Source organism: Anomaloglossus baeobatrachus, chromosome 5, assembly GCF_048569485.1.
Source record: "Anomaloglossus baeobatrachus isolate aAnoBae1 chromosome 5, aAnoBae1.hap1, whole genome shotgun sequence".
Classification (NCBI taxonomy): domain Eukaryota; kingdom Metazoa; phylum Chordata; class Amphibia; order Anura; family Aromobatidae; genus Anomaloglossus; species Anomaloglossus baeobatrachus.
In genome coordinates, this window is record NC_134357.1 from 578,513,313 (window position 1) to 578,539,747 (window position 26,435).

The 26,435-nt window shown below is 47.0% G+C and overlaps 1 protein-coding gene across 1 annotated transcript in view; it reads right to left on the reverse strand.

Moving 5' to 3' along the window:
• The window catches only part of LOC142313113 (uncharacterized), a 297,964-nt gene that overhangs the window by 139,090 nt on the left and 132,439 nt on the right, over positions 1 to 26,435 (reverse strand). The window contains 2 exon segments of the mRNA XM_075352098.1: positions 4,263 to 5,266; positions 20,421 to 20,434. Of these exon segments, the coding sequence (XP_075208213.1) occupies positions 4,263 to 5,266; positions 20,421 to 20,434 (1,018 nt within the window).

A 26,435-nucleotide genomic window follows, 5' to 3' on the forward strand; every position in this document is an offset into this window, starting at 1 on the left:
AGAATCACAAGTGATACAACAGTCCAGGCCTCCCAATATAGCCAGGGTTACAGGTGCACCACAACACCCAGCATACAGCCAGGGTTACAGGTGCACCACAACACCCAGCATACAGCCAGGGTTACAGGTGCACCACAACACCCAGCATACAGCCAGGGTTACAGGTGCACCACAACACCCAGCATACAGCCAGGGTTACAGGTGCACCACAACACCCAGCATACAGCCAGGGTTACAGGTGCACCACAACACCCAGCAGCCTCTTTTTTTTCTGTCTTGTCTTAAATGAACAAATCAGTCTACAACAGATGATTTCACTTGGACACGGATTCCCTGAGACATGTTCAGGTTTCCTCTTATAAATTCAGCACACATTTTTGTCCATGTTACCTAAAAATAAGGACCCTGTTCTAGGGTCCGAAACATGTCAGGATTTGGTCATGTTTAATTTTATATGTAATTTCAACATTATGATCTAAATAAAACAGAAGAACTCTTTGATAAAGGTGGGACAAGGCCCCCTTGGTAATCTGAGGATAGACTGTCCTTGTAAACCCCACAATTCCTATGATTCCTCTTAGAGGTACCTCCTGAAAGAAGGGAACATAGGGGGAGACTTTTAAATAATGAAATGCTGCAGCAGACACTCACCCCCAAAGATGGCGGATCTGGTACCAGTTTCGGAGGCAGTTTATGACTTCCAGATTTGGATTTCTCAGACCCCCCCCCCCCCCCCCCGAAATGTCGACTTGACGGACTGGAGGGAATAGCCTTGCCGGAGGAACGCTCCCCTCGCTGCCCTGGGAATCTGTATGCTGTTCCAGCACATCATGCTCTGGTGGAGAGTTGTCTTCCATCATGAATAGGGGAGAAGTCATACTCACCAGAATGCAGCGAAGGCGACTCCTCATACCTCCCTGGTTCAAATTTCCCACCCGAAATCCGTTTGCTGGGCGCCGCCATCTTGGAACACCTTGCGCATGCGCAGGTGATGAACGTCCGGGTGCCGCATCACTTCCTCTTCACCCCCGCGTTCTGTCAGCAGGGCGCCAGTCTCGCGGGCTCCGTGTGAGGATCACATAGCCTGGGGCGACGCAGAGCCGAGCTCCCGCGCCCCACCACCGCAGACAGCCGAAGCCCTGGTGAGGTGCAGCCAGGCCCGAATGCCGGCTTTTGGTAAGAAACCAAACTTCCACACCGGGTCAGACCTGGGAGATTCCGTGGGTTATCCCATCAGAACAGGAAACCAAACTGATGTGGAGGAGAGGTACCGCCTTTTTATCAGTGGGTTTCCTGCCCTGATGTGGGCGGAACCTCTCAGGTGGTGCTGTCATGGGCGAAAGGGAAAAATAAAAAGTGCAAAGTGCTATATATCCTGTGTGAATTAACTAAGATATAGACTGACTATTATAAGACAAGCCCAGAAATATATATATGCAAAGTGCTATTAGCACTAATCCCCTCTTGCAGTCAGAATATATGTGCATGGATGGATTATGGATTAGTGCAAATAGCACTTTGCACTTTGTATATATATTTCTGGGCTTGTGTTATAATAGAGAAAAAGGAGCCAGCACGATCTGAAATTGGCATGCATCATATAAAAAGTGAAAATTCACAGATTTATTCCAACTGTACTATAATAAAAAAAAAATGAGATTTTTAATAAATAATTGATCAATTCTTTGAGCCACCCCTGCCAACGTCACGGCAAATCTCAATAGGGGGGTCCTAACCTATATTACGTATTTCATGTGCCATGCGGCCTCCTAGATAAAGTTAAAAGCAGAACCATAATGGAGCACACATACCTGTAACCTGTATATAGCCGCTTCCATGTTGCAAAAAAGGCAATTGTGGATAGAGACCAGCCCAGGTCCCAGCATGTGGAGCAAGCCCCACACATACCAGGACTATATCAGAACTGACCCTCCTAGTGCCAAACAGCAACCATTGACAAAGGCGGACCAGATCCAAGTATGGTGCTTAATTAGCAATGCCTGTGGAAAGGGTGAGGCAACTGAATGTGTACAGCTACCAACAGGAGGAATATATTGCAAACCAAGATCAGGCGTGCATAGCATGGTGGTGACCAGCCACCAGACATTTGTAGCATAACTACAAAACTATAAATCTCATTTATATTACAGTACAGTTGGAATAAATCTGTGAATTTGCACTTTTTATATGATGCATGCCATTTTCAGATCGTGCTGGCTCCTCTCTCTCTTTGTGTTATAATAGTCAGTCTATATTTTATTTAATTCACATGTGAGATATAGCACTTTGTACTTTTTATTTTTGATCTTTTGAGTCAGTGCAATATCTATACTTTGCGATTTTTTTTTTTTTGCACATAAAGTACAGACCAAAAGTTTGGACACACTTCATTCAAAGAGTTTTCTTTGTTTTCATGACTCTGAAAATTGTAGATTCACATTGAAGGCATCAAAATTATGAATTATCTCATGTGTAATGAAATACTTAACAAAAAGGTGTGAAACAACTGAAAGTATGTCTTATATTCTAGGTTCTTCAAAGTAGCCACCTCTTACTTTGATTACTGCTTTGCACACTCTTGGCATTCTCTTGATGAGGTAGTCACCGGAAATGGTCTTCCAATAGTCTTGAAGGAGTTCCCAGAGATGCTTAGCACTTGTTGGCCCTTTTGCCTTCACTCTGCGGTCCAGCTCACCCCAGACCATTTCGATTGGGTGGAGGCCAGGTCATCTGGCGTAGCACCCCATCATTCTCCTTCTTAGTCGAATAGCCATTACACAGCCTGGAGGCGTGTTGGGGTCATTGTCCTGTTGAAAAATAAATGATGGTCTAACTAAACACAAACTGGATGGAATAGCATGCCACTGCAAGATGCTGTGGTAGCCATGTTGGTTCAGTATGCCTTCAATTTTGAATAAATCCCCAACAGTGTCACCAGCAAAGCACCCCCACACCATCACACCTCCTCCTCCATGCTTCACAGTGGGATCCAGCCATGTAGAGTCCATCCGTTCACCTTTTCTACGTCGCACAAAGACACGGTGGTTGGATCCAAAGATCTCAAATTTGGACTCATCAGACCAAAGCACAGATTTCCACTGTTCTAATGTCCATTCCTTGTGTTCTTTAGCCCAAACAACTCTCTTCTGCTTGTTGCCTGTCCTTAGCAGTGGTTTCCTAGCAGCTATTTTCCCATGAAGGCCTGCTGCAAGAAGTCTGCTCTTAACAGTTGTTCTAGAGCTGTGTCTGCTGCTAGAACGCTGTGTGGCATTGACCTGGTCTCTAATCTGAGCTGCTGTTAATCTGCGATTTCTGAGGCTGGTGACTCGGATAAACTTATCCTACGCAGAAGAGGTGACTCTTGGTCTTCCTTTCCTGGGGCGGTCCTCATGTGAGCCAGTTTCTTTGTAGCGTTTGATGGTTTTTGCCACTGTACTTGGGGACACTTTCAAAGTTTTCCCAATTTTTCGGGCTGACTGAGCTTCATTTCTTAAAGTAATGATAGTCACTTGTTTTTATTTACTTAGCTGCTTTTTTCTTGATATAATACAAATTCTAACAGTCTATTTAGTATGACTATCATCTGTGTATCCACCAGACTTCTGCACAACACGACTTGGTCCCAACCCCATTTATAAGGCAAGAAATCCCACTTATTAAGTCTGACAGGGCACACCTGTGAAGTGAAAACCATTTCCAGGGACTACCTCTTGAAGCTCATCAAGAGAATGCCAAGAGTGTGCAAAGCAGTAATCAAAGCAAAAGGTGGCTACTTTGAAGAACCTAGAATATAAGACATTTTTTTTGTCACTTGACACTTTGAGATAGTTATTATTTATCAATATTTAATTTTGAATTATTATTAATTATTATTATTATTTATGGTACATTATTATTGTAGTCATTTTGGTCTGTCTGATCCTTATAACTGTTATACCACAATTGTATGCTTTATTAATTTTTAATGATTTAATATGCGTTAATAAAAATTTCTATATTTTGGCCATATACTTTGTTCTTGTGTTGTTGTTTGCTATTAATTAGTTCACGGCATGTTATTTGATTACTTAAGGGTATTCCTTGTTGACTATGTTATGTCTTGGTATACTTTTTGAAAATCAATAAAGTTTACATTATAAAAATATTTCCCTGATTCTGAATTTGGCAAGGGTGAATTCTTTCTTGTGTGAATTCTTTGGTGTTTAGCAAGACTTAATATATTTCCAAAACATTTACCACATTGTGAACATGAAAAAGGCTACACCCCTTTGTGTGTTCTCTGGTGTCTAACAAGATGTGATCTACTGTTGAAACATTTCCCACATTCTGAACACGAATATGGCTTCTCCCCTGTGTGAGTTCTGTGGTGTCTAACAAGATGTGTTCTATTGTTGAAACATTTTCCACATTCTAAACATGAATATGGCTTCTCCCTTATGTGAGTTCTGTGGTGTGTAACAAGATGTGTTCTATTGTTGAAACATTTTCCACATTCTGAACATGAATATGGCTTCTCCCCTGTGTGAGTCGTCTGGTGCCTAACAAGAGATGATTTTTTTGCAAAACATCTCCCACATTCCATACATAAAAAAGGCTTCTCCCCTGTGTGAGTTCTCTTGTGTCTAACAAGATCTGCTGTTTGGGTAAAACATTTCTCACATTCTGAACATGAATATGGCTGCTCTCCTTTGTGTGTTCTCTGGTGTCTAACAAGATCTGATCCTCGGGTAAAGCATTTCCCACATTGTGAACATGAAAAAGGCTTCTCCCCTGTGTGAGTTCTCTGGTGACTAACAAGAACTGATCTTTGGGTAAAACCTTTCCCACATTCTGAACATGAATATGGCTGCTCCCCTGTGTGAGTTCTCTGGTGTCTAACAAGATGTGATCTACTGTTGAAACATTTCCCACATTCTGAACATGAATATGGCTTTTCCCCTGTGTGAGTTCTGTGGTGTCTAGCAAGATGTGTTCTATTGTTGAAACATTTTCCACATTCTGAACATTAATATGGCTTCTCCCCTGTGTGAGTTCTCTGGTGCCTAACAAGAGATGACTTGTTTGCAAAACATCTCCCACATTCCGTACATAAAAAAGGCTTCTCCCCTGTGTGAGTTCTCTGGTGTCTAACAAGATCTGCTGTTTGGGTAAAACATTTCTCACAGTCTGAACATGAATATGGCTGCTCCCCTGCGTGAGTTCTCTGGTGTCTAACAAGAAGTGATCTTTGGTTAAAGTATTTCCCACATTCAGAACATAAAAAAGACTTCTCCCCTGTGGGAATTTTGTTATGGATTTTTTGAAATTCTGAAGTTGAAAAGGCTTTCTTAGCTGTATGAAGACTCCGATTTTTAATCCCTCTTTTGTGACTTTTAGTTTTGTTAATAGTCTGTGATGAATTAGAAGGTAGGACTTGTTTACAAGAACCAGATGATAGAGCTTTCCTGTGAAGGGATGATGGTATATCCGGAATAGTGGCATTCACTTCAGTTATATCTTGTGTGATATCAAGGTCATCTGATTTAAAAATTGAATATGTCAGTTGTGCCTCTAATCTCCTGGTACAGTCGTCTGCCAAGAATACAAGAACATTATTTTTAATAACATATAAAAAATTTAAGGATAAAAGTTATTAAAATCGCTTGTAACGCCGTTACCATCATCCCCTTACTATCCTGCTCCCTTTTCCATCATTGGCTTATATGTCCTGGGTCCCTATTGCCATCTCCCAGGGCCTGCATACACCACACAGGTCTCGTTGGAGAGTGCAAGCATGTATTCTTTAAGGGTCAGCATGTCCTAACCTGGAAGAGCATCCTAGCCTATGACTGAGAGGCACTAGATATTTAAGGCACACTCCCCCCCCTATGGGAGGTGCCTGAGCAATGGGGTCTGTCCTTTGAGACACGTGGCTAGTTGTCAGATCTCATTTTGTTTGCTGAGTCTTATGCTTGTCTCTGTATCCTAGTATTTGTTCTGTCAGCTGTACCTGCTGCATCTATCTATACTACCTGTGCCTATTGGACCTGCTGCATCTACCAGTAGACCATGATGTTCAACCCTCTTTGTTCATTTTTCCTCCTGTGTATTGGAATAAGCCATCAAAAAGTGTTTTCTAGGCCAAAATTCAACAAAACTGCTACTTTGTCAGTGGAGAAATGGAGGGTTTCCTCAATGGTTGGAGCTCAAAGACTATTGATTATAAAAGAGATATGGCTTCATAATCAAATCCAGCAAAATCCCAAAGCCAAATGCTTCTCAGCCTTGCAATGGTCCAACACTGTAAGGGTACCGTCACACTTTAGCGACGCAGCAGTGATCCCACCAGCGAGCTGACCTTGTCAGGATCGCTGCTGCGTCGCTACATGGTCGCTGGTGAGCTGTCAAGCAGGCAGACTTCACCAGCAACCAGTGACCAGCCCCCAGCCAGCAGCGACGTGCAAGCGACGCTGCGCTTGCAGGGAGTCGGCATCTGGAAGCTGCGGACACTGGTAACCACGGTAAACATCAGGTATGGTTACCCGATATTTACCTTGGTTACCAGCGCACACCGCTTAGCGCTGGCTCCCTGCACTCGTAGCCACAGTACACATCGGGTTAATAAGCAAACCTTTGCTTATTTACCCGATGTGTAATGTGGCTATATGTGCAGGGAGCAGGGAGCCGACACTGGCAGCGTGAGAGCTGCAGACGCTGGTAACGAAGGTAAATATCGGGTATCCACCTTGGTTACCCGATGTTTACCTTAGTTATAGCTTACTGCAGGCTGTCAGACGCCGGCTCCTGCTCCCTGCACATTCAGATCTTTGCTCTCCCGCTGATTAACACACATCGCTGTGTGTGACAGCGAAAGAGCAAAGACCAAAAATTGACCCAGCAGTGTGTGTAACGAGCAGCGATCTCACAGCAGGGGCCAGATCACTGCTCAGTGTCACACACAGCAAGATCGCTAATGAGGTCACTGCTGCGTCACAAAAACCGTGACTCAGCAGCGATCTCGTTAGCGATCTCGCTCTGTGTGAAGTACCCCTTACTATCTACATGTTTGGCATTGCAAGAAAGCACACAAAAATGTACAGTTTGTGTATCTCTGGTCTCTTTTTTTAGATAAATGGAAAAGAAATCAATCTAATATTACAGCTAATATGCCACAGAAAAATAATCTCAGAAACACTGGGATCAGATTCAGCATTACAAAGGTGTTATCATGTAACGTGACAGATGTCAGATTGGAGAAATGGGGCCTGGATAGGAGCAGAAAATTGGCTGCAGTGGAAAGCCATGAAATAAGAGCGGCTTTGTACTAAATACTATAGAGAAACTGTGACTATAGACAATAACACATCTACTAAAATGACCGCCCTCCACCCCGACAGCCTTCACCGTCAGTGATTTAGTAACTAGAGGTGACACATCTGGAGTAATTACAGTATGTGGCTCGGGGGCTCTCGGCAATCCAAACTATTGTAGGGGGCCAATATTTTCTGTCAGATGAGTTTCCTGAAGAAATATTAGACATTTACTTTCTGCCTCTCGGAAGTTCTTATATAATGGAGATTTGTACAATTCTAAATGGAGAAAATATCTTTCAGGCTCTTGAACGAAAAAATATCAGATCTTTATGTGTTATAACTTTCTTTATATTTCTCATTACATTTTGGAAATCCTGTGGGTGGGCTGCCCGGCCTCCATGTACCCACTGTGGGATAATCCTAACCTCCCTCATATGTTACAGTTACCCTGTGCCCAACTTTATATAAAAACGCCCCTATCAGCACATTCATCAGAAGGGAGAGAAGGAAGATCCATCAATAAGATGCCGAGATTCTAGGAAGATGGAGTCATTGCTCTCAGTGGGAGAAACAATAAGAATCTTGTAGTTATGATACTTATTAATGGAGAACAAAGATAAATTAAATGATGTTACAAAGCAAGCTTTCCAGACTACTGAGGTCTCTTCATCAACTACAAGATTATTATTCTGTTTCTCCCGCTGAAAACAATCAATCTTTATTCACCTGGAGAACACGGCACCAAACTAAGAATCTAGGAGGTCACCAGCATCATTACCCTCCGCTTTCTCTTAGGCGTCCACCATACTGATTAGATTTTTCTTCCCATGATTTTCTAAGTTGTCTGCACATTCTACGTACGCTGTCATTTGGCTTTACAGATAAGAGATCTGGGCAGCTAAGGGTCAACATCTTCTAATTTCAGGTGATAGGGTGGATCCTGCCTGTAAGATCTGACTGATACAGATCTCACTCCAACAGAAGGGCGTCCAATGCCCAAAATAATGAGGACAGTTTTGGGTGGAGGAGCATGTGGTGGTCTAGCAGCAGAATGGTGACTATTTGATATGGCCGGACTACAACCCTGATAAAGCAGCCACAGCCGGGGACTGAGAAGAATCTGTGACTTTTCTGCATTTAGTGGTCACTACTCACCTGGGCGGTTATCTGTAGGAATCTCCTCTTTACTCCGCTCATCACCCCTCACATATGTCTCTGTAGTATTAATATGGGTCAGATCTTCCCCCTGAAACAAATATTGTAAAAGTCACAGAAGTCCCATCTATGATCAGCTCTAATCCTGCCATCTCCACCGCTCTCATTACACAAGTATAAAACATACTAGAAGGTGGCCCGATTCTAACGTATCGGGTAGTCTAGAATGTGTATGTAGGTTAGCAGATTGAATAATAAGATAATGAATGGACTGAATGGGTTAGGTTTAATTTAGTATTCTTATAATTGTTTATTGGTTTTAAAATGACAAACAACAGAAGGAACAGTTTTAATAGATGAGTCTAATGTTTAATGATGTCCATGGCTTGTAATGAAAGAAGGCCATGAACAGTGTAAAGTTAAGTAAAAATATGCTGATGCTGTGATGTGGCCCAATGCTGGTATGTGCCCCCATCGTGGTGCAGCCACCATCCTGACATGTGCCCCCATCCTGCGGGGTAAGGGCGCTTTCACACTTGCGTTCAGTGCAATCCGCCACTATGGAGAATAGCGCAGTCCGTTAACGCACTGCGCTATTCTCCATAGACTTGTATTGACGACGCACTGTAACACAAGTGTCTGCGTTGCATCCGCTGGACGACGCTGAGATTTTGATGCAGCGTCGGGAGGGGGGGGGAACGCTACATGTAGCGTTTTTTCGGTAGTTCAAATAACGCACATTGACAGATTCCGTTGGAATCCGCCAAGGTGTCTAATGATTGTCTATGGCAGCGGATTCCGCTGCTATGCGCTAAGCGGCGGAATCCACTGACAAATTCCGTCATGTTCTACTGGGCATAGTCAGCATGTCCAGCAGAACAATCTAAATTGTTTAAAATCATTCCTGGCCTCTCTCCCCCCTCTCACATACTCTCCAATCACGGGCGCGGCGCTGCACGGCTGTCACAAAGCTCCGGTGGCTTTTCAATCTCGTATTCCTTGCTTCCCCGCCCACCGGTGCCTATGATTGATTGCAGTCAGACCCGCCTCCACGCTGAGTGACAGCTGTAATAATTAAAAATAAAAAAATGACGTCCAGTCCGCCCCCCCCACACACAGCTGAAGGCTTGTATTCTCAGGAAGGGGAGCCACACGTTATGGGGAGCCCCCAACCTAACAATATCAGCCAGCAGCTCCTCGGAATTGCCGCATCTATTAGATGCGGCAGTCCCGGGACTCTACCCGGCTCATCCCGAATTGCCCTGGTGCGGTGGCAATCGAGGCAATAAGGAGTTAATGGCAGCAGCCCATAGCTGCCACTAAGTCCTAAGTTAATCATGGCAGGCGTCTCCCCGAGATACCTTCCATGATTAACCTGTAAGTTAAAGAAAATAAACACATACACACAAAAAAATCCATTATTTGGAATAAAAGACAAAAAAAAAACCCTCTTTCACCATTTTATTAAACCCCCAAATACCTCTCCAGGTCCGACGTAATCCACAGAGGTCCCACTAAGCTTTCAGCTCTGCTACATGAAGCTGACAGGAGCGGCAATAGAACATGACCGCTCTCTATTAGCTCCACACAGCAACTGAAGTGAGCCGCGCGATCAGCTGTGCCCTCATTCAGGTGACCCGCGGCCACAGCTCTCGGGTGGAGTACTGCAGCTGTGGCCGCGGGTCACCTGAGTGACAGCACAGCTGATCGCGTGGCTCACTACGGTCACTCAGGGGATTTGCGGTCACCTCTCTTTCTCCTCCCAACTGCAAATCTCCTTTACCCGGCGAAACATTAAAATAACAAACAACCAAAAAGAAAACAAAAACGCAAAACGATCTTTTACAAAAATCCGTTACTTTATTAGCTCACTATTTGGAACGCATCAGTCACATAACGCACTGTGACGGATGCGTCACAACGCAAGTGTGAAAGCAGCTTAATGTGTGCGAGGGGCGGAGTGCGGGGTGGGTGGAGCCGAGCGGGCCCATGGCGTTGAGGACGTCAGTGCCGGGGACTGCATGGCTGGGGACAGGTGAGTGTGTGTGTTCAGTGTATACATGCGGAGTGCGGGGGGGGGGGCGGAGCCGAGCGGGGAAATGTCGGGCGCCGTCCTGTCTGCCCGTAGTTCGGCCTGTTCAGTTAGGCTCCTTGCACACGTAGCCAGGGTAAATATCGGCTAACTAAGCAAAGCGCTTTGCTTAGTAACCCGATGTGTACCCTGGTTACGTGTGCATGGAGCCTTAGCTGAGCCGTTGATCGCAGGCTCTTTAGAGCACGCGCTGAGGCGACGGTTGTCACTGTAATGATGTCATTTTGGAGCAAGACAGACAGAGAGAATAAGGCAATTATATATATATATATATATATATATATATATATATATATATATATATATATATATATATAGATAATACTGGTGGATAAAACAAGACTGAGCACAAGACCTTCACAGCCGTCTACACATCATAGGGAGATTTCATGGCACCTTCTCTTCATCTACCTGATGATCCTGAGAAACATCGGGATCTTCTTGTTTACAGTCCTGTGGGAGAAGAGGATGGGGACATCTCTCTGGTGTTGTCCTCTTACTGGATAGAACTGGAGGAGACACATACAGGGACTGAATTCATTCCTTACATACAGATAATTATAGGCCGTGTGTATTTAATCCTGTCTATTACCTGGTGATGTGAGGGGCTGGGGAACCTCCGTCATGACGTCCTCGTACAGATCTTTGTGTCCTTCTAAATACTCCCACTCCTCCATGGAGAAATAGACGCTGACGTCCTGACACCTTATAGGAACCTGACACATACAATGATACCGTCACCCCCGATCCCTTCATAGCGTTACTGTATAATGTCCCAGCATTCCCAGCAGTGTCACCTCTCCAGTCAGCAGCTCAATCATCTTGTAGGTGAGTTCTAGGATCTTCTGGTCATTGATGTCCTCATGTATCGGGGGGTGAGGTGGAGGCCCCGTGATTGGGCTCAGGGGTCTTCTCCATCCCTCAGACACAGGGGCCTGACAGCGCTCACTAGAGGTCTTCTTCACTACTGTGTAATCCTGGTTATAGAGAGACACGGTAAGAAATCTCACTCCAGACATTTCCAGAGTCCTCACCTCTCCAGTTCTGTCCATCTGTTATTCCCATAGATAAGAATGATGTAATGTGACGTCATCAGAATCTCTCACCTCTCCAGTAAGCCGGAAGAGGATCTCTAGGGTGAGGTGTAATATCCTCTCCGCCATCTTGTCCCTGTCCATATCCATCCTTCACGGGGCAATCAGGAGAATTCTCTTCTATAGAATAAAATCACTGAGAGGATCCGATATTATAACGATCTGAATGGGAAGGAGATGAGCCGATATGTAACATTAATCGTGGTAATAATGAAGGGACGATATCATTTGGGTAGTAAAAAAAAAATTCTACATGAAATGAAGTTGCACCTAAAATGGTATCAATGAAAACGTGAGTTCATCAAGCAAAAAACAAGTCGTCACTCAACTCCGATGTCGGAAAATGGAGACACAAGCCGATTTTTTTATGTTTTGGTTTTTTTTTAACAAAAGTCTGATTTTTATTTACTCCTAGAGATGAGTGAACCTGGAGTTCGGTTTTCAGTACAAACTCAGACTTCTCCAAGATAGTAAAGTTCAGTTTTGGGTTCGGGGGCTTTACGTCTGCAAACCACTCTCGTGTGATCAGATGTATTGTGCACCAAGAAATAAAACTGAAAAAACCCGCCCTCCCCCGGAAGTGATCTGTTTATGGCTGCATGTGGGCGGAGACCCGAACTGCCAATCAGTGACTTCAAATAAACTTCAGGTCAAGTCCAAGTCCAGAACCGATCTTTACAAATGTTCAGCTGGACCAGCAGAAGCCGAACGTCCACGGGTCCACTCATCTCTAGTCACCACTGAATGTCTCATATTGCCGTAATCACACTGACCTGGAGAATCACGCTGACCGCTTCTTCCAGCACATCTTGAACGGAGTAAAAACAATGATGGAATTTTTTTTTTTTTCACCATTTCACCGCACTTGGAATTTTTACTTAATTTCAAGTAGATTTTATGGTAAAATTAAAACCTATGAGTCATTTAAAAAAAAAAACAAAAAAACAAAAACAACGATCCTTTATACGGCAATGTGGGTGGAAAAATAAAAGAGCCGCGCAGCTACACACAATCATGTAGCAACGGAGATGAAATCCATCCATCTCTACATAAGGCACAGACGGTTTATTACTGCCTCTGCCTTCTCTGTCACTGTATACACAGCTCTGCGGGGCAATGCATGGAATGGTGAAGGCCCTGACAGCGACACAGATCTCTGTGTGAGAGCCCATCCACCATCGCTACTTGCCAACTGTAATTGTTTGGGGCCTGGTGAGTGCAATTATTTTTTTTGAGTATCTGCTTCCTTTTGAGGATCTCCACTTTCTTTTGGGGTGCCTGGTTTCTTTGATAAAACTCCTGCTGTATTCTTTACCTTTTTTAGATGTTTGGACAATTCATTATGGAACCACAACCAAGGTGTATTTTTGGATTACGGCTTATATCTTAACTATACTCAAAAAAATCCCTAAAAAATTCTACTAGGGCTTATTTTCAGGGTACGTCTTATTTTCGAGGAAACAGGGTAGAAAGTACTGATGGTGCCTCCTCCCCCATATACAGAGGATATGGTCACCGCTGAGTCATTATATCAGTCCCAGTTACAAGGGAAGTAAGAAGAAAATATAAATAAATACTGAACCGACCCCCCCTGCCCCCTTCCAATGTGTGACATATAGGAAAATGCCACAGTCAATGCATATCTCTGCTATTAGCCCCGACCAGGTAAAAAGCAGCCATATATACAAAATAAGAAGTGTTACTAAATAGCTATGAAATATGTAAATGTGATCACAGACATATATTGAGACGGCGTCCAGCTTTCAGAAATAGGGGTGGCACGATGTGGTTTTAGTCACTGCTGAGTATACCGCACTCTCGGCACTGACTGACAGCAGGTTCCAAAGCTGAGCGGCTGTCAGTCAGTGTGGGGGGCAGGGTATATGTGTGGTAATAACAGACATTTCCCTTGTTTTTAAACTGGTATCGCTCGACATCAGACACAATGCTGAAGTTGGTTTCTTATTCATCCAGTTTCTTATTCGAGGCTGAAGTTGGTTTATTTTTTTTTTTCAGTTTTTATTTTTTGGGGGTTTTTTTTACAGGTTTAACAACAAACATAAAAATATCACAATAATAAAATACAATACAGTGCAGAGCCCTGATGTGAATACACTTAAAAGCAGCAAAAAAAAGTATTAAACTGGCACAAAATGGGCATCAAAGTGATATCAAAGCTCTTTTTTCACAAGGGTAACAGGAAAAAATGCAGCATACAATTTATTGTGCAGTTTTTCCTGAGTACACAGATACCTCATATGTGCTGGAAATCAAATGTTTGGGTGCACGGCAGGGCTCGGAAGGGAAGGAGCGCCATTTGACTGTAAAATTGGCTGGATTCATTAGCAAATGCCATGTCGCATTTGGAGCTCCTGAGCTGCCTAAACAGTGGAGCTCCATCAAAAGTGATCACATTTTGGAAACTAGACCCCTCAAGGATTTTATCCAGGGGTATAGTGAGCATTTTGAACCCACAGGTACTTTATAGAATTTAATAAACCTAGGTCGTCATATTGAAAATGTTCTTCTTTTTTCCACAAAAATGTTGCTTTAGCACCAAATTTCTCACTTTTTCAAGTGGCAACACCAAAATGTTGACCCACAGTTTGTTATTCAATTTCATATGAGCGCAGTGATACCCCACAAGTGGCTAATAATCTCTGTTTGGACAAACGGGAGGGCTCATAACAGAAGGAGCACCATGGGAATTTTGGAAAAATTGAAAAAAAATTGCAGGCACCATGCCGCATTTTCAGGACCCCTAAGGTACCTGTACAGCAGAAACCCCCACAACTGACCCCATTTTGAAAACTAGACCCTCAAGGATTTCATTCGGGGGTATAGTGAGCATTTTGAACCCACAGGTACTTCACAAAAATGTTGCTGTAGTGCCAAATTTCTCACTTTTAGGCTAAGTGCCAACGACCAGGTGACACAGTGTCTAGACGCAATGTCAACTTTTGTGCAGAGATGCGAGTATTGTCCACTGGAGAACGCACCTGCCCAGGCCCACGATCCAGGTTCAGGCTGCCGAGGACTTTAGCTCTATTTTCCCCTTGGACGAAACTCTCGTCTCCACAGCATAAATTGACATCCTAAGGCTCAGGAAGCCGCGCCGCAGGTCAGTTTATGCTAAGGAAAAAAAACAAGCACAGTGGGCAGGAGATTTCCAAAAATCCTTCCATTGCGCTTGTACTGCACAGAGCAGCATTTTGGACGCAGCGAAAAGACTCTGTGTCCAAAACGCTGCAAACACTGATCGTGGACACATAGCCTAAAAAGCTAGGATGGATGGATAGATAGACAAACACATATATAATGTCCCACCCCCAGCATAATCTAAGCTGGCACCCTTTAGTGACTTTCATGCAGTGAAGGGTGTTTACCTTATATTTAGGCAAAAAAAAAAAAAAATTAAAAAAACCCTATGTGGTTCCCCCCATTTTTGATAGCCAGCTAGGGTAAAGCAGATGGCTGAAGCCTGCAGATCACAGTTGGCAGCTTCACCTTGGCTGGTAATCCAAAACAGAGGGCACCCCACGCTGTTTTTTTTTTTTAAATTATTGATAAACAATTAAAAAAAACCAAAACATGGGTTCCCATCAAATGGATCACCAGCCAAGGTGAAGCTGACAGTTGGCGTCTGGTATTCTCAGGGTGGGAAGGGCCATGGTTATTTGGCCCTTCCCAGCCTAAAAATAGTAGGCTGCAGCTGTCCCAGCGGTGGCACATCCATTAGATGTACCAATCCTGGCACTTCACTCTAGCTCATCCCGTTGCCCTGGTGCGGTGGCAAACAGGGTAATAAATGGGGTTGATACCAGCTGTGTAATGTCACCTGGCATCAAGCCCTGGGGTTAGAACCGCTCTGCGCATGTGGCCGATATTTTTCACAGGATGAGTAGGGATCGTGAGGACGGAGCAGCAGCTCGTATCAGGAGACCGGGGGAGGACCGGGGAGTGACAGGGGATGACTTAGCTTGACCTGGGGAGGACGTTTCTGTCACATCTGACATGTCACATGTGACAGAAATCAGAGGAGGATGAATGCAGCGTGCGGCCACCATCTTGGATGATCAGTATGAGGAGGGGGAATGGGGGGCACTTTGGCCACACGGGGGACCGGGGGAGGGGATTTATCTCCCATCTGACATGTCTGATCAAGTAGTGCTGGCTCCCCCCTTTCTAATATGAAAATATGCCTGATCAAGAACCGGAGTAAACTGGTCTGGAACTGGACATAAAGGGGTTAATGATAATGATGACCCCAAAATAATAGAGACCTTGCACCTACCTCCACCTGCAGAGCCGCACACTAGATATATGGCTGCTCTGTGCTTACAGGACCTGTGATGATGTCACATGGAGGGGAGGAGTCAGGGGTCACATGATCAGCTCCTCAGTGTATGCAGGACTCTGCTGTGCTGGTTGTCATGGTGCTGGATGAGGGGAAGTTTATGTGTGGGGTCAGGAGGGGTTTACAGTGTGGATGTAGCAGAGCCGTGTGTGTGTACGAGGTGTACGGAGCAGAGCCGTGTGTGTGTAAGGGGTGGGCAGACCCCTTACAAGGAGGCGCAGTTTTCCCCTGAAAGTTGTTAATGTTGATGCTATTTTATAAAGTGTTTTTACTGTTTTAGTGGGTTCCCCTAGTGGCTGGGTGGGACGGCTGTCCCCATAGAAACAGAACGAAGGAAAGGAGGAGCCGGCAGCAGAAAGGGGAGGGAGAAAAAGGGTTGTTAAGGAAAAAGTGGGAGTCAGAGGCAGTTGAGTCCGGGACGGGAGAGAAGAAGCAGAAGGGGCAGAGTGTGGGAGCTGGGTGGACAGGAAAGCGAAGGAAAAGAAGAGAAGAAGTGTCCTCAAGGGTGAAGCAGCATTGGTGTGGGTCCAGTCTGTGTTTGCCGGAGTGGGAGCCTAGGTGAAGTGGAGTAGCCGGGCACATCCCCACTAGAGGAGACGTCCAGAACAGGTTTTCCCCAGCAGAAGTTGTGAAACCATCCGATAATTGCCTCTGTTATGAAGAAGTGTACAATAAACATGCCTTCTGGTTCAGCCGCCCTACGTCTGCAAAGTGTTTGTACATCTGACAGCGTTATTTGCACCACCACACTCTGCCCCACCAAGCCATCTCCTGTCCCAATAGTGACGGCGGAGCCGGGGGTTAGCCTGAGAGAAAAAGGGGCCACGACTACAATCCCCGAGGCACCACTGGCACCCCGTTACATGTGGCGTAGTCGGCAGGATCCGGATTATATGCGAAGGGTCCCGATTCTGTATTGGGAAGAAAAAGTGGTGCCTAAGGCGTTGGACCGGGCACAAGATGGCGCTAAGATGGCCGCCGTCTTCACGAGTACAGCGAGCGCGCGAAGAATTGGCGCCAAGCGAAGAACCCTGAGCTGGCCGGTGAAGAAAAAGAAGTGCGGAGTACGCCACTCAAAGAGGGGAGGTGCTGGCCCCAGGATGCCGATGAAGATATGTGAAGTGGGCGGCGTTACAAGGAAAAAGAAGAGCCGCCTCGGCCGGGTCGACTTGATGTGCGAGACTGGGGGTGGAGTGTATCCAAGAGCGGGAAAAGAAGGCCCGCCTCCACCTTCTCCAGCATCTCCACTGTCCCCGGCGCCATTGCAAGATACGCCAACTCAGAGACTGACTCCGAGCAAGATGGAGACCCCGAGAAAACAGCATGCTGCAGTGGGCGCGCTGGTAGCAACTAGCCTGGGGAGAGGACGCCCGAAGCAGACTGCGGCCGCGGAAGGACTTGCCCTTGCCCTGCCGGCTGTCCCAAGGGGACCGGAGCGGCCCACAAAAGTAACATGGGTCACTACCTGGGATGCTGCGACCGGTGAGACCTCGACCGAAGTCCGGGCCACCTACAAGGCGCAGCTACATCCGGGAAGCAAGGTCCTGGGTACTTCACACCAGTGTTCGGAGGTGTTCCCGCCAGTCGAGGTGGGATCTCCAACCCACACAGCAGTTCCGGCCCCGGAAGAGCAATATGCCCGGGAGCTAGAAGAAGATGAGTGGGGATTCTTTTGGGAGCCGGTGAAACCGACGCCCCTGACTCAGCGAAAGTCCCCATCGCCTGAACCCGATCCGGTGCAGGAGAGGTTACTGGCCGAGACCGTGGCCCGCGAGATGATGGCCGGTCCTCTTAGCGACGAGTTTGAACGGCAGTGCACCGTTGGCACCGTAGTCAAATTTAACCAGAAGGAGGGCTATGGATTCATTGAGGATGAAGAGACCGGAGACCATTTTTTCTATAACCGGGTTAACCTGGACATTGAGAGCTTACCATAACGCCTTCATACGCTGTACCCGGGAGAAAAGGTGAAGTTCCGGAGAGAAGTGGGATGCCGGGGCCTATTTGCAGTAGGAGTGACCCGGATGCCCACTACCCAAGAGGCCGCACAGTGGCAACAAGAAATCGAATGGGAAAAGTACCAATACCGGAGGCGTACCCAACAGAGACCGGTGTTGGCTGAGATTTCCCGGCCAAGAAGCACGCTGGCGGTATCGCCCGAAGTCATGACAGGACCGAGTGCTGACCCAGAGAAGGGGACACCGGCGGTGTTGGCAATTCACCAAAGTCTGGTCACACACCCGGTGATCGTCGTGGGCAGTCCCCAGCCGTCCCGTTCAGCGACCCCATCACCCACGTCGGGGGTTGAGGAGGCAAGACCAGAGACGGAGGCGCCAGAACCACCTGTCAACTACGAACCGTTCCGGAGGCTGCGTCGCTTGCCAGGTCAGTCCCTTTCTGATTATGTGAGGGCTCAGCGGGCCGAATGGCAGCGCGCTTACCATCCTGAGTGACCCGTAATGACCGGAGGTGATGGACATGTTTGTGTTGAATACCGGCATTGTTAAAAAAAAAAAGCCGGAAAAGTTCCACAGTTTGCAACCATGTTTAAGCTACCGAGCCCGGAAGGAGCCTGATGCTGGACTGAGCCAGGGGCTCCCTCTGTGTTGTTAAGAAGGACTTTGTTGTTTGTGCTCCTGCCTACCAAGACCGGGAGTGCTGTGAAAGCCTCCGGGCAGAAGACCTGCAAAGACCGGGAGTGCTGAAGGCCTCCGGGCACACTATCTACCAAGACCGGGAGCTCCCAGGAGGGACTCCGGGTGCCAGACTTGTGCGCCCCTTGAGTGTGCCTTGATGTGAACGTGTTTAGAGTTTTTATAAAAATGACTTTGCTGCTAAATTGTGTTTTTTAGGTTCGTGCCTTGCCGGGAGGCTTAGGCAGAAAGAGGGGAGGAATGTAAGGAGTGGGCAGACCCCTTACAAGGAGGCGGAGTTTTCCCCTGAAAGTTGTTAATGTTGATGCTATTTAAATAAAGTGTTTTTACTGTTTTAGTGGGTTCCCCTAGTGGCCGGGTGGGACGGCTGTCCCCATAGAAACAGAACGAAGGAAAGGAGGAGCGGGCAGCAGAAAGGGGAGGGAAAAAAGGGTTGTTAAGGAAAAAGAGTGAGTCAGAGGCAGTTGAGTCCGGGACGGGAGAGAAGAAGCAGAAGGGGCAGAGTGTGGGAGCTGGGTGGACAGGAAAGCGAAGGAAAAGAAGAGAAGTGTCCTCAAGGGTGAAGCAGCATTGGTGTGGGTCCAGTCTGTGTTAGCCGGAGTGGGAGCCTAGGTGAAGTGGAGTAGCCGGGCACATCCCCACTAGAGGAGACGTCCAGAACAGGTTTTCCCCAGCAGAAGTTGTGAAACCATCCGATAATTGCCTCTGTTATGAAGAAGTGTACAATAAACATGCCTTCTGGTTCAGCCGACCTACGTCTGCAAAGTGTTTGTACATCTGACGGCGTTATCTGCACCACCACACTCTGCCCCACCAAGCCATCTCCTGTCCCAATAGTGACGGCGGAGCCGGGGGTAAGCCTGAGAGAAAAAGGGGCCACGACTACAATCCCCGAGGCACCCCTGGCACCCCGTTACAGCACCATGACAACCAGCACAGCAGAGTCCTGCATACACTGAGGAGCTGATCATGTGACCCCTGACTCCTCCCCTCCATGTGACATCATCACAGGTCCTGTAAGCACAGAGCAGCAATATATCTAGTGTGCGGCTCTGCAGGTGGAGGTAGGTGCAGGGTCTCTGTTATTTTGGGGGTCATCATTATCATTAACCCCTTCATGTCCAGTTCAGGACCAGTTTACTCCGGTTCTTGATCTGGCCCATTTTCATATTGTTTTGTAAGTGCAGTTTAACCCCTTTACGACCGCCGTACGGAGTAAAGCGTCAGCAGTGAAGGGCACTTCTTCCATATCTCCGTATTATAATGGCGGTAAGGTAACAGTGTATACCGCCCCCCAGTGTCGGATAATCTCCGGGGTGTCAGCTAGCAGGGGTAGCGGAGACCTTGGAGATCACAATTCAGCCGTTCTTCCGGTCCCCGGAGACGTGATCACCGGTATACACTGTATATAGAAGATCACGTTACAGTAAATGGCGGCGCCAGTAAAACATGATTTATCTCCCATCGGGAATGATCAAACATGTCAGATGGGAGATAAATCCCAATCCCCTCACCCGGTCCCCCATCTGGCCAAAGTGCCCCCCATTCCCCCTCCTCATACTGATCATCTAAGATGGTGGCCGCACGCTGCATTCATCCTCCTCTGATTTCTGTCACATGTGACATGTCAGATGTGACAGAAAAGTCCTCCACAGGTCCAGCTAAGTCACCCCCTGTCACTCCCCGGTTCTCCCCCGGTCTCCCGATACCTGCTGCTGCTCCGGTCCCTGCGGTCCCTCCTCAACCTCTCACTCGGCTCCCTGTACACAGTGACACTGAGCTTACTGCAGCTCACACTGCTCTCGGTTGGATCCATGGAGTGTGAGTGCAGTATTCTCAGGTCACTGCAGCCACACTGCTCACATGGAGTGCCTGCACTTCCAGAAAATGGGGAAGTGTTCCCTGAGCATGCCCACATATTCTGGAAGGTCCAGAATCGTCATGGGACCTCCAAAATGGTTTGTGACGGACTGGATTTTTTTCTTTTCCATAAATTGGTGAAAAAAGGAAATGTGTTGGGGACTGTTTTGTCAAATATTTTTTTTTTTGTTGTTTTTTTTTTTTTATTACTGACTGGGTTAGTGATGTCAGGTATCTGATAGACGCCGCAACTTTACTAACCCCAGGGCTTGATGCCAGGTGACATTACACAGCTGGTATCAGCCCCATTTATTACCCTGATTGCCACCGCACCAGGGCAACGGGATGAGCCGAGGCGAAGTGCCAGGATTGGCACATCTAATGGATGCGTCACTTCTGGAACAGCTGCAACCTGCTATTTTTAGGCAGGGAAGCGCCAAATAACCATGGCCCTACCCACCCTGAGAATACCACACCGCTGTCAGCTTCACCTTGGATGGTGATCCAATTTGGGGGACCCCACATTTTTCTTTTAATTATTTATAATTTTAACAGAAGTAAATAGAGGCAGCCGGGCACTGCAGCCTCAGGTGAGTACTTATGGATTGTGGAAATAATGCTTGATAGCGGACCTCCAGCAATCTCCAGTGGTGCTCAGCCGGCATAGAAAAAGAAGTCCAATGGATCCAAAAAAGCAGAGAAGGCGGCACTTCACGATGGAGTTTTTGTGATTATTTAATGTGCAATTGTAAACAAGTTACAGCATGAGTGGGGAGGGGGAAGTGCAGGTACACCGGCAGACCTGCACTCCCCGCTCCCCACTCATGCTGTAACTTTGTTTACAATTGCACATTAAATAATCGCAAAAACTCCATTGTGAAGTGCCGCCTTCTCTGCTTTTTTGGATCCATTTATAATTTTAAAATAATAGTGTGGGGTGCCCTCTATTTTAGATTACCAGCAAGGTAAAGCTGCTAACTGTGGTCTGCAGGCTGCAGACGTCTTCTTTACCTTAGCTGGCTATCAAAAATAGAGGGGACCCCACAAAGGGTTTTTTTTTTTGGCTAAATGTAATGCTAAACACCGTTTAGTGCGACATGAAAATCACTAAAGGGTGCCAGCTTAGAATATGCAGGGTGGTGTGACATTATATACTGTATGTGTTTTACCTCTGTCTATCTATCCATCCATCCATCCATCCTCGCTTTTTAGGCTATGTGTCCACGATCAGGGTTTGCAGCATTTTGGACACAGTGTTTTTGCTGCGTCCAAAATGCTGCGCTGTGCAGTACAACCGCATTGGAAGGATTTTTGGAAATCTCCTGCCCACTGTGCTTGTTTTTTTCCATAGCATAAACAAACCAGCGGTGCGGCTTCCTGAGCTTCAGGATGGGAATTTATATCGTGGAGACAAGAATGTTGTCCGAGGGGACAATAGAGCTAAAGTCCGCAGCAGCCTGAACCTGGATGGTGGGCCCGGACAGCTGCATTCTCCAGTGGACAATGCTCGCATCTCTGCAGAAGGTCTGACACTGCATCCTAGACACAGTGTCGCCGGGTCATGGGCACATAGCCTAAAAGTGAGAAATTTGGCGCTACTGCAACATTTTTGTAAAGTACCTGTGGGTTCAAAATGCTCACTATACCACTGAATAAAATCCTTGAGGGGTCTAGTTTCCAAAATGGGGTCATTTGTGGGGGGTTTCTGCTGTATAGGTACCTAGGGGCCTTGCAAATTCAACATGGTGCCCGCAGTTTATTTCAACTTTTCCAAAATTCACATGGTGCTCCTTCCATTACAAGCAGGGCCGGATTATAGGCGGGGCAGGCGGGGCTTCAGCCCCGGGGCCCCCACCATCAGAGCTTCCAAGGGGGCCCCCACCACCGGGGCCATACTTGCCACCCGTCAACAATATTTTTTTTTTTTTCTTCACACCCTCTCCCCCTCCGTAAAGACAGCCTAATAAATCAGCTGTGTTTTCGGGGGGGGGGGGGGTGCGCGCACCTGCATTTATTTGTATCTGCGTCTCTAAGACGCAAAAACAAACTGCGGGCGCAGGACGCTGATTGACCCCGGAAGTAGTTTGTACTTCCGGGGTCAGAGGTATGTCTGCTCCCTGCTCTGCTGTGGGGTCCAATGCCGCGGCCGTCACAGCAGGACGCCGCCGCGGCCGTCACAGCAGGACGCCGCCGCGGCCGTCACAGCAGGACGCCGCCGCGGCCGTCACAGCAGGACGCCGCCGCGGCCGCATATGAGAAGACCGGCGCCGCGGCCGCATATGAGAAGACCGGCGCCGCGGCCGCATATGAGAAGACCGGCGCCGCGGCCGCATATGAGAAGACCGGCGCCGCGGCCGCATATGAGAAGACCGGCGCCGCGGCCGCATATGAGAAAACCGGCGCCGCGGCCGCATATGAGAAGACCGGCGCCGTGGCCAGGAGAGGAGACTCACCAGAGCAGGAGGATGGCCGCGGCACCGGAACAGCAGCAGGAGGACGGCGGCCTATACCGGAGCAGCAGGAGGATGGCATCAGAGCAGGTAAGGGCAGAGCTGAAGAAAGATGTGTGGTGTGTGAAGCAGAGCTGTGTGTGTGTGAAGCAGAGCTGTGTGTGTGTGAAGCAGAGCTGTGTGTGTGTGAAGCAGAGCTGTGTGTGAAGCAGAGCTGTGTGTGAAGCAGAGCTGTGTGTGAAGCAGAGCTGTGTGTGTGTGAAGCAGAGCTGTGTGTGTGTGTAGCAGAGCTGTGTGTGAAGCAGAGCTGTGTGTGTGTGAAGCAGAGCTGTGTGTGTGTGTGTGTGTGAAGCAGAGCTGTGTGTGTGTAGCAGAGCTGTGTGTGAAGCAGAGCTGTGTGTGTGTGTGAAGCAGAGCTGTGTGAAGCAGCTGTGTATTTGTGTGTGTGTGTGTGTGAAGCAGCTGTGTATTTGTGTGTGTGTGAAGCAGAGCTGTGTGTGTGTGAAGCAGAGCTGTGTGTGTGTGAAGCAGAGCTGTGTGTGTGTGAAGCAGAGCTGTCTGTGTGTGAAGCAGAGCTGTCTGTGTGTGAAGCAGAGCTGTGTGTGTGTGTGAAGCAGAGCTGTGTGTGTGTGTGAAGCAGAGCTGTGTGTGTGTGTGTGAAGCAGAGCTGTGTGTGTGAAGCAGAGCTGTGTGTGTGTAGCAGAGCTGTGTGTGAAGCAGAGCTTTGTGTGTGTGTGTGAAGCAGAGCTGTGTGAAGCAGCTGTGTATTTGTGTGTGTGTGTGTGTGTGTGTGAAGCAGCTGTGTATTTGTGTGTGTGTGAAGCAGAGCTGTGTGTGTGTGAAGCAGAGCTGTCTGTGTGTGAAGCAGAGCTGTCTGTGTGTGAAGCAGAGCTGTGTGTGTGTGTGAAGCAGAGCTGTGTGTGTGTGTGAAGCAGAGCTGTGTGTGTGTGTGAAGCAGAGCTGTGTGTGTGTGTGAAGCAGAGCTGTGTGTGTGTGAAGCAGAGCTGTGTGTGTGTGTGAAGCAGAGCTGTGTGTGTGTGTGAAGCAGAGCTGTGTGTGTGTGTGAAGCAGCTGTGTGTGTGAAGCAGCTGTGTGTGTGAAGCAGCTGTGTGTGTGAAGCAGCTGTGTGTGTGAAGCAGCTGTGTGTGTGTGAAGCAGCTGTGTGAGTGAAGCAGCTGTGTGTGTGTGTGTGTGGCAGAGCTGTGTGTGTGTGTGTGTGTGTGAAGCAGAGCTGTGTGTGTGTATATATGAATCAGAGCAGTCTGTGCGGCACCCCAGAGCGCTAAGCCACCCATCCCAGTAATGTGTACGCCACCAGAGCTGTTTGCCACTCCAGCAACATCTATGCCCCCCCCAGTAACGTCTATGCCCCCTGCCCCTCCTGTAATGTATATATTGTAGGCCCTAGCCCCTCCTGTGATGTATATACAGAAGTGCTGTGTCAGTGTGCATGGTGTGCAGTCATGTCTGTTAGTGATGGCCATCATGCAACACAGCCACATCTGTATCTGTATTGTACTGTGTATAAGTGACGGCTGTGAGTGATCCTGGACTGTATCTGTATTGTACTGTGTGTATAAGTGACGGCTGTGAGTGATCCTGGACTGTATCTGTATTGTACTGTGTGTATAAGTGACGGCTGTGAGTGATCCTGGACTGTGTCTGTATTGTACTGTGTATAAGTGACTGCTGTGAGCTATCCTGGACTGTATCTGTATTGTACTGTGTGTATAAGTGACGGCTGTGAGTGATCCTGGACTGTGTCTGTATTGTACTGTGTATAAGTGACTGCTGTGAGCTATCCTGGACTGTATCTGTATTGTACTGTGTGTATAAGTGACGGCTGTGAGCTATCCTGGGCTGTATCTGTATTGTACTGTGTGTATAAGTGACGGCTGTGAGTGATCCTGGACTGTATCTGTATTGTACTGTGTATATAAGTGACTGCTGTGAGCTATCCTGGACTGTATCTGTATTGTACTGTGTGTATAAGTGACGGCTGTGAGTGATCCTGGACTGTGTCTGTATTGTACTGTGTATAAGTGACTGCTGTGAGCTATCCTGGACTGTATCTGTATTGTACTGTGTGTATAAGTGACGGCTGTGAGCTATCCTGGACTGTATCTGTATTGTACTGTGTGTATAAGTGACGGCTGTGAGTGATCCTGGACTGTGTCTGTATTGTACTGTGTATAAGTGACTGCTGTGAGCTATCCTGGACTGTGTCTGTATTGTACTGTGTGTATAAGTGACGGCTGTGAGTGATCCTGGACTGTATCTGTATTGTACTGTGTGTATAAGTGACGGCTGTGAGTCATCCTAGACTGTGTCTGTATTGTACTGTGTGTATAAGTGACGGCTGTGAGTGATCCTGGACTGTGTCTGTATTGTACTGTGTGTATAAGTGACGGCTGTGAGTGACCCTGGACTGTGTCTGTATTGTACTGTGTGTATAAGTGACGGCTGTGAGTTATCCTGGACTGTATCTGTATTGTACTGTGTGTATAAGTGACGGCTGTGAGTTATCCTGGACTGTGTCTGTATTGTACTGTGTGTATAAGTGACGGCTGTGAGTTATCCTGGACTGTATCTGTATTGTACTGTGTGTATAAGTGACGGCTGTGAGTGATCCTGGACTGTGTCTGTATTGTACTGTGTATAAGTGACTGCTGTGAGCTATCCTGGACTGTATCTGTATTGTACTGTGTGTATAAGTGACAGCTGTGAGCTATCCTGGGCTGTATCTGTATTGTACTGTGTGTATAAGTGACGGCTGTGAGTGATCCTGGACTGTATCTGTATTGTACTGTGTGTATAAGTGACTGCTGTGAGCTATCCTGGACTGTATCTGTATTGTACTGTGTGTATAAGTGACGGCTGTGAGTGATCCTGGACTGTGTCTGTATTGTACTGTGTATAAGTGACTGCTGTGAGCTATCCTGGACTGTATCTGTATTGTACTGTGTGTATAAGTGACGGCTGTGAGTGATCCTGGACTGTGTCTGTATTGTACTGTGTATAAGTGACTGCTGTGAGTGATCCTGGACTGTATCTGTATTGTACTGTGTGTATAAGTGACGGCTGTGAGTGATCCTGGACTGTGTCTGTATTGTACTGTGTATAAGTGACTGCTGTGAGTCATCCTGGACTGTATCTGTATTGTACTGTGTGTATAAGTGACGGCTGTGAGTGATCCTGGACTGTGTCTGTATTGTACTGTGTATAAGTGACTGCTGTGAGCTATCCTGGACTGTATCTGTATTGTACTGTGTGTATAAGTGACGGCTGTGAGTGATCCTGGACTGTATCTGTATTGTACTGTGTGTATAAGTGACTGCTGTGAGTGATCCTGGACTGTATCTGTATTGTACTGTGTGTATAAGTGACGGCTGTGAGTGATCCTGGACTGTATCTGTATTGTACTGTGTATAAGTGACGGCTGTGAGTGATACTGGACTGTGTCTGTATTGTACTGTGTGTA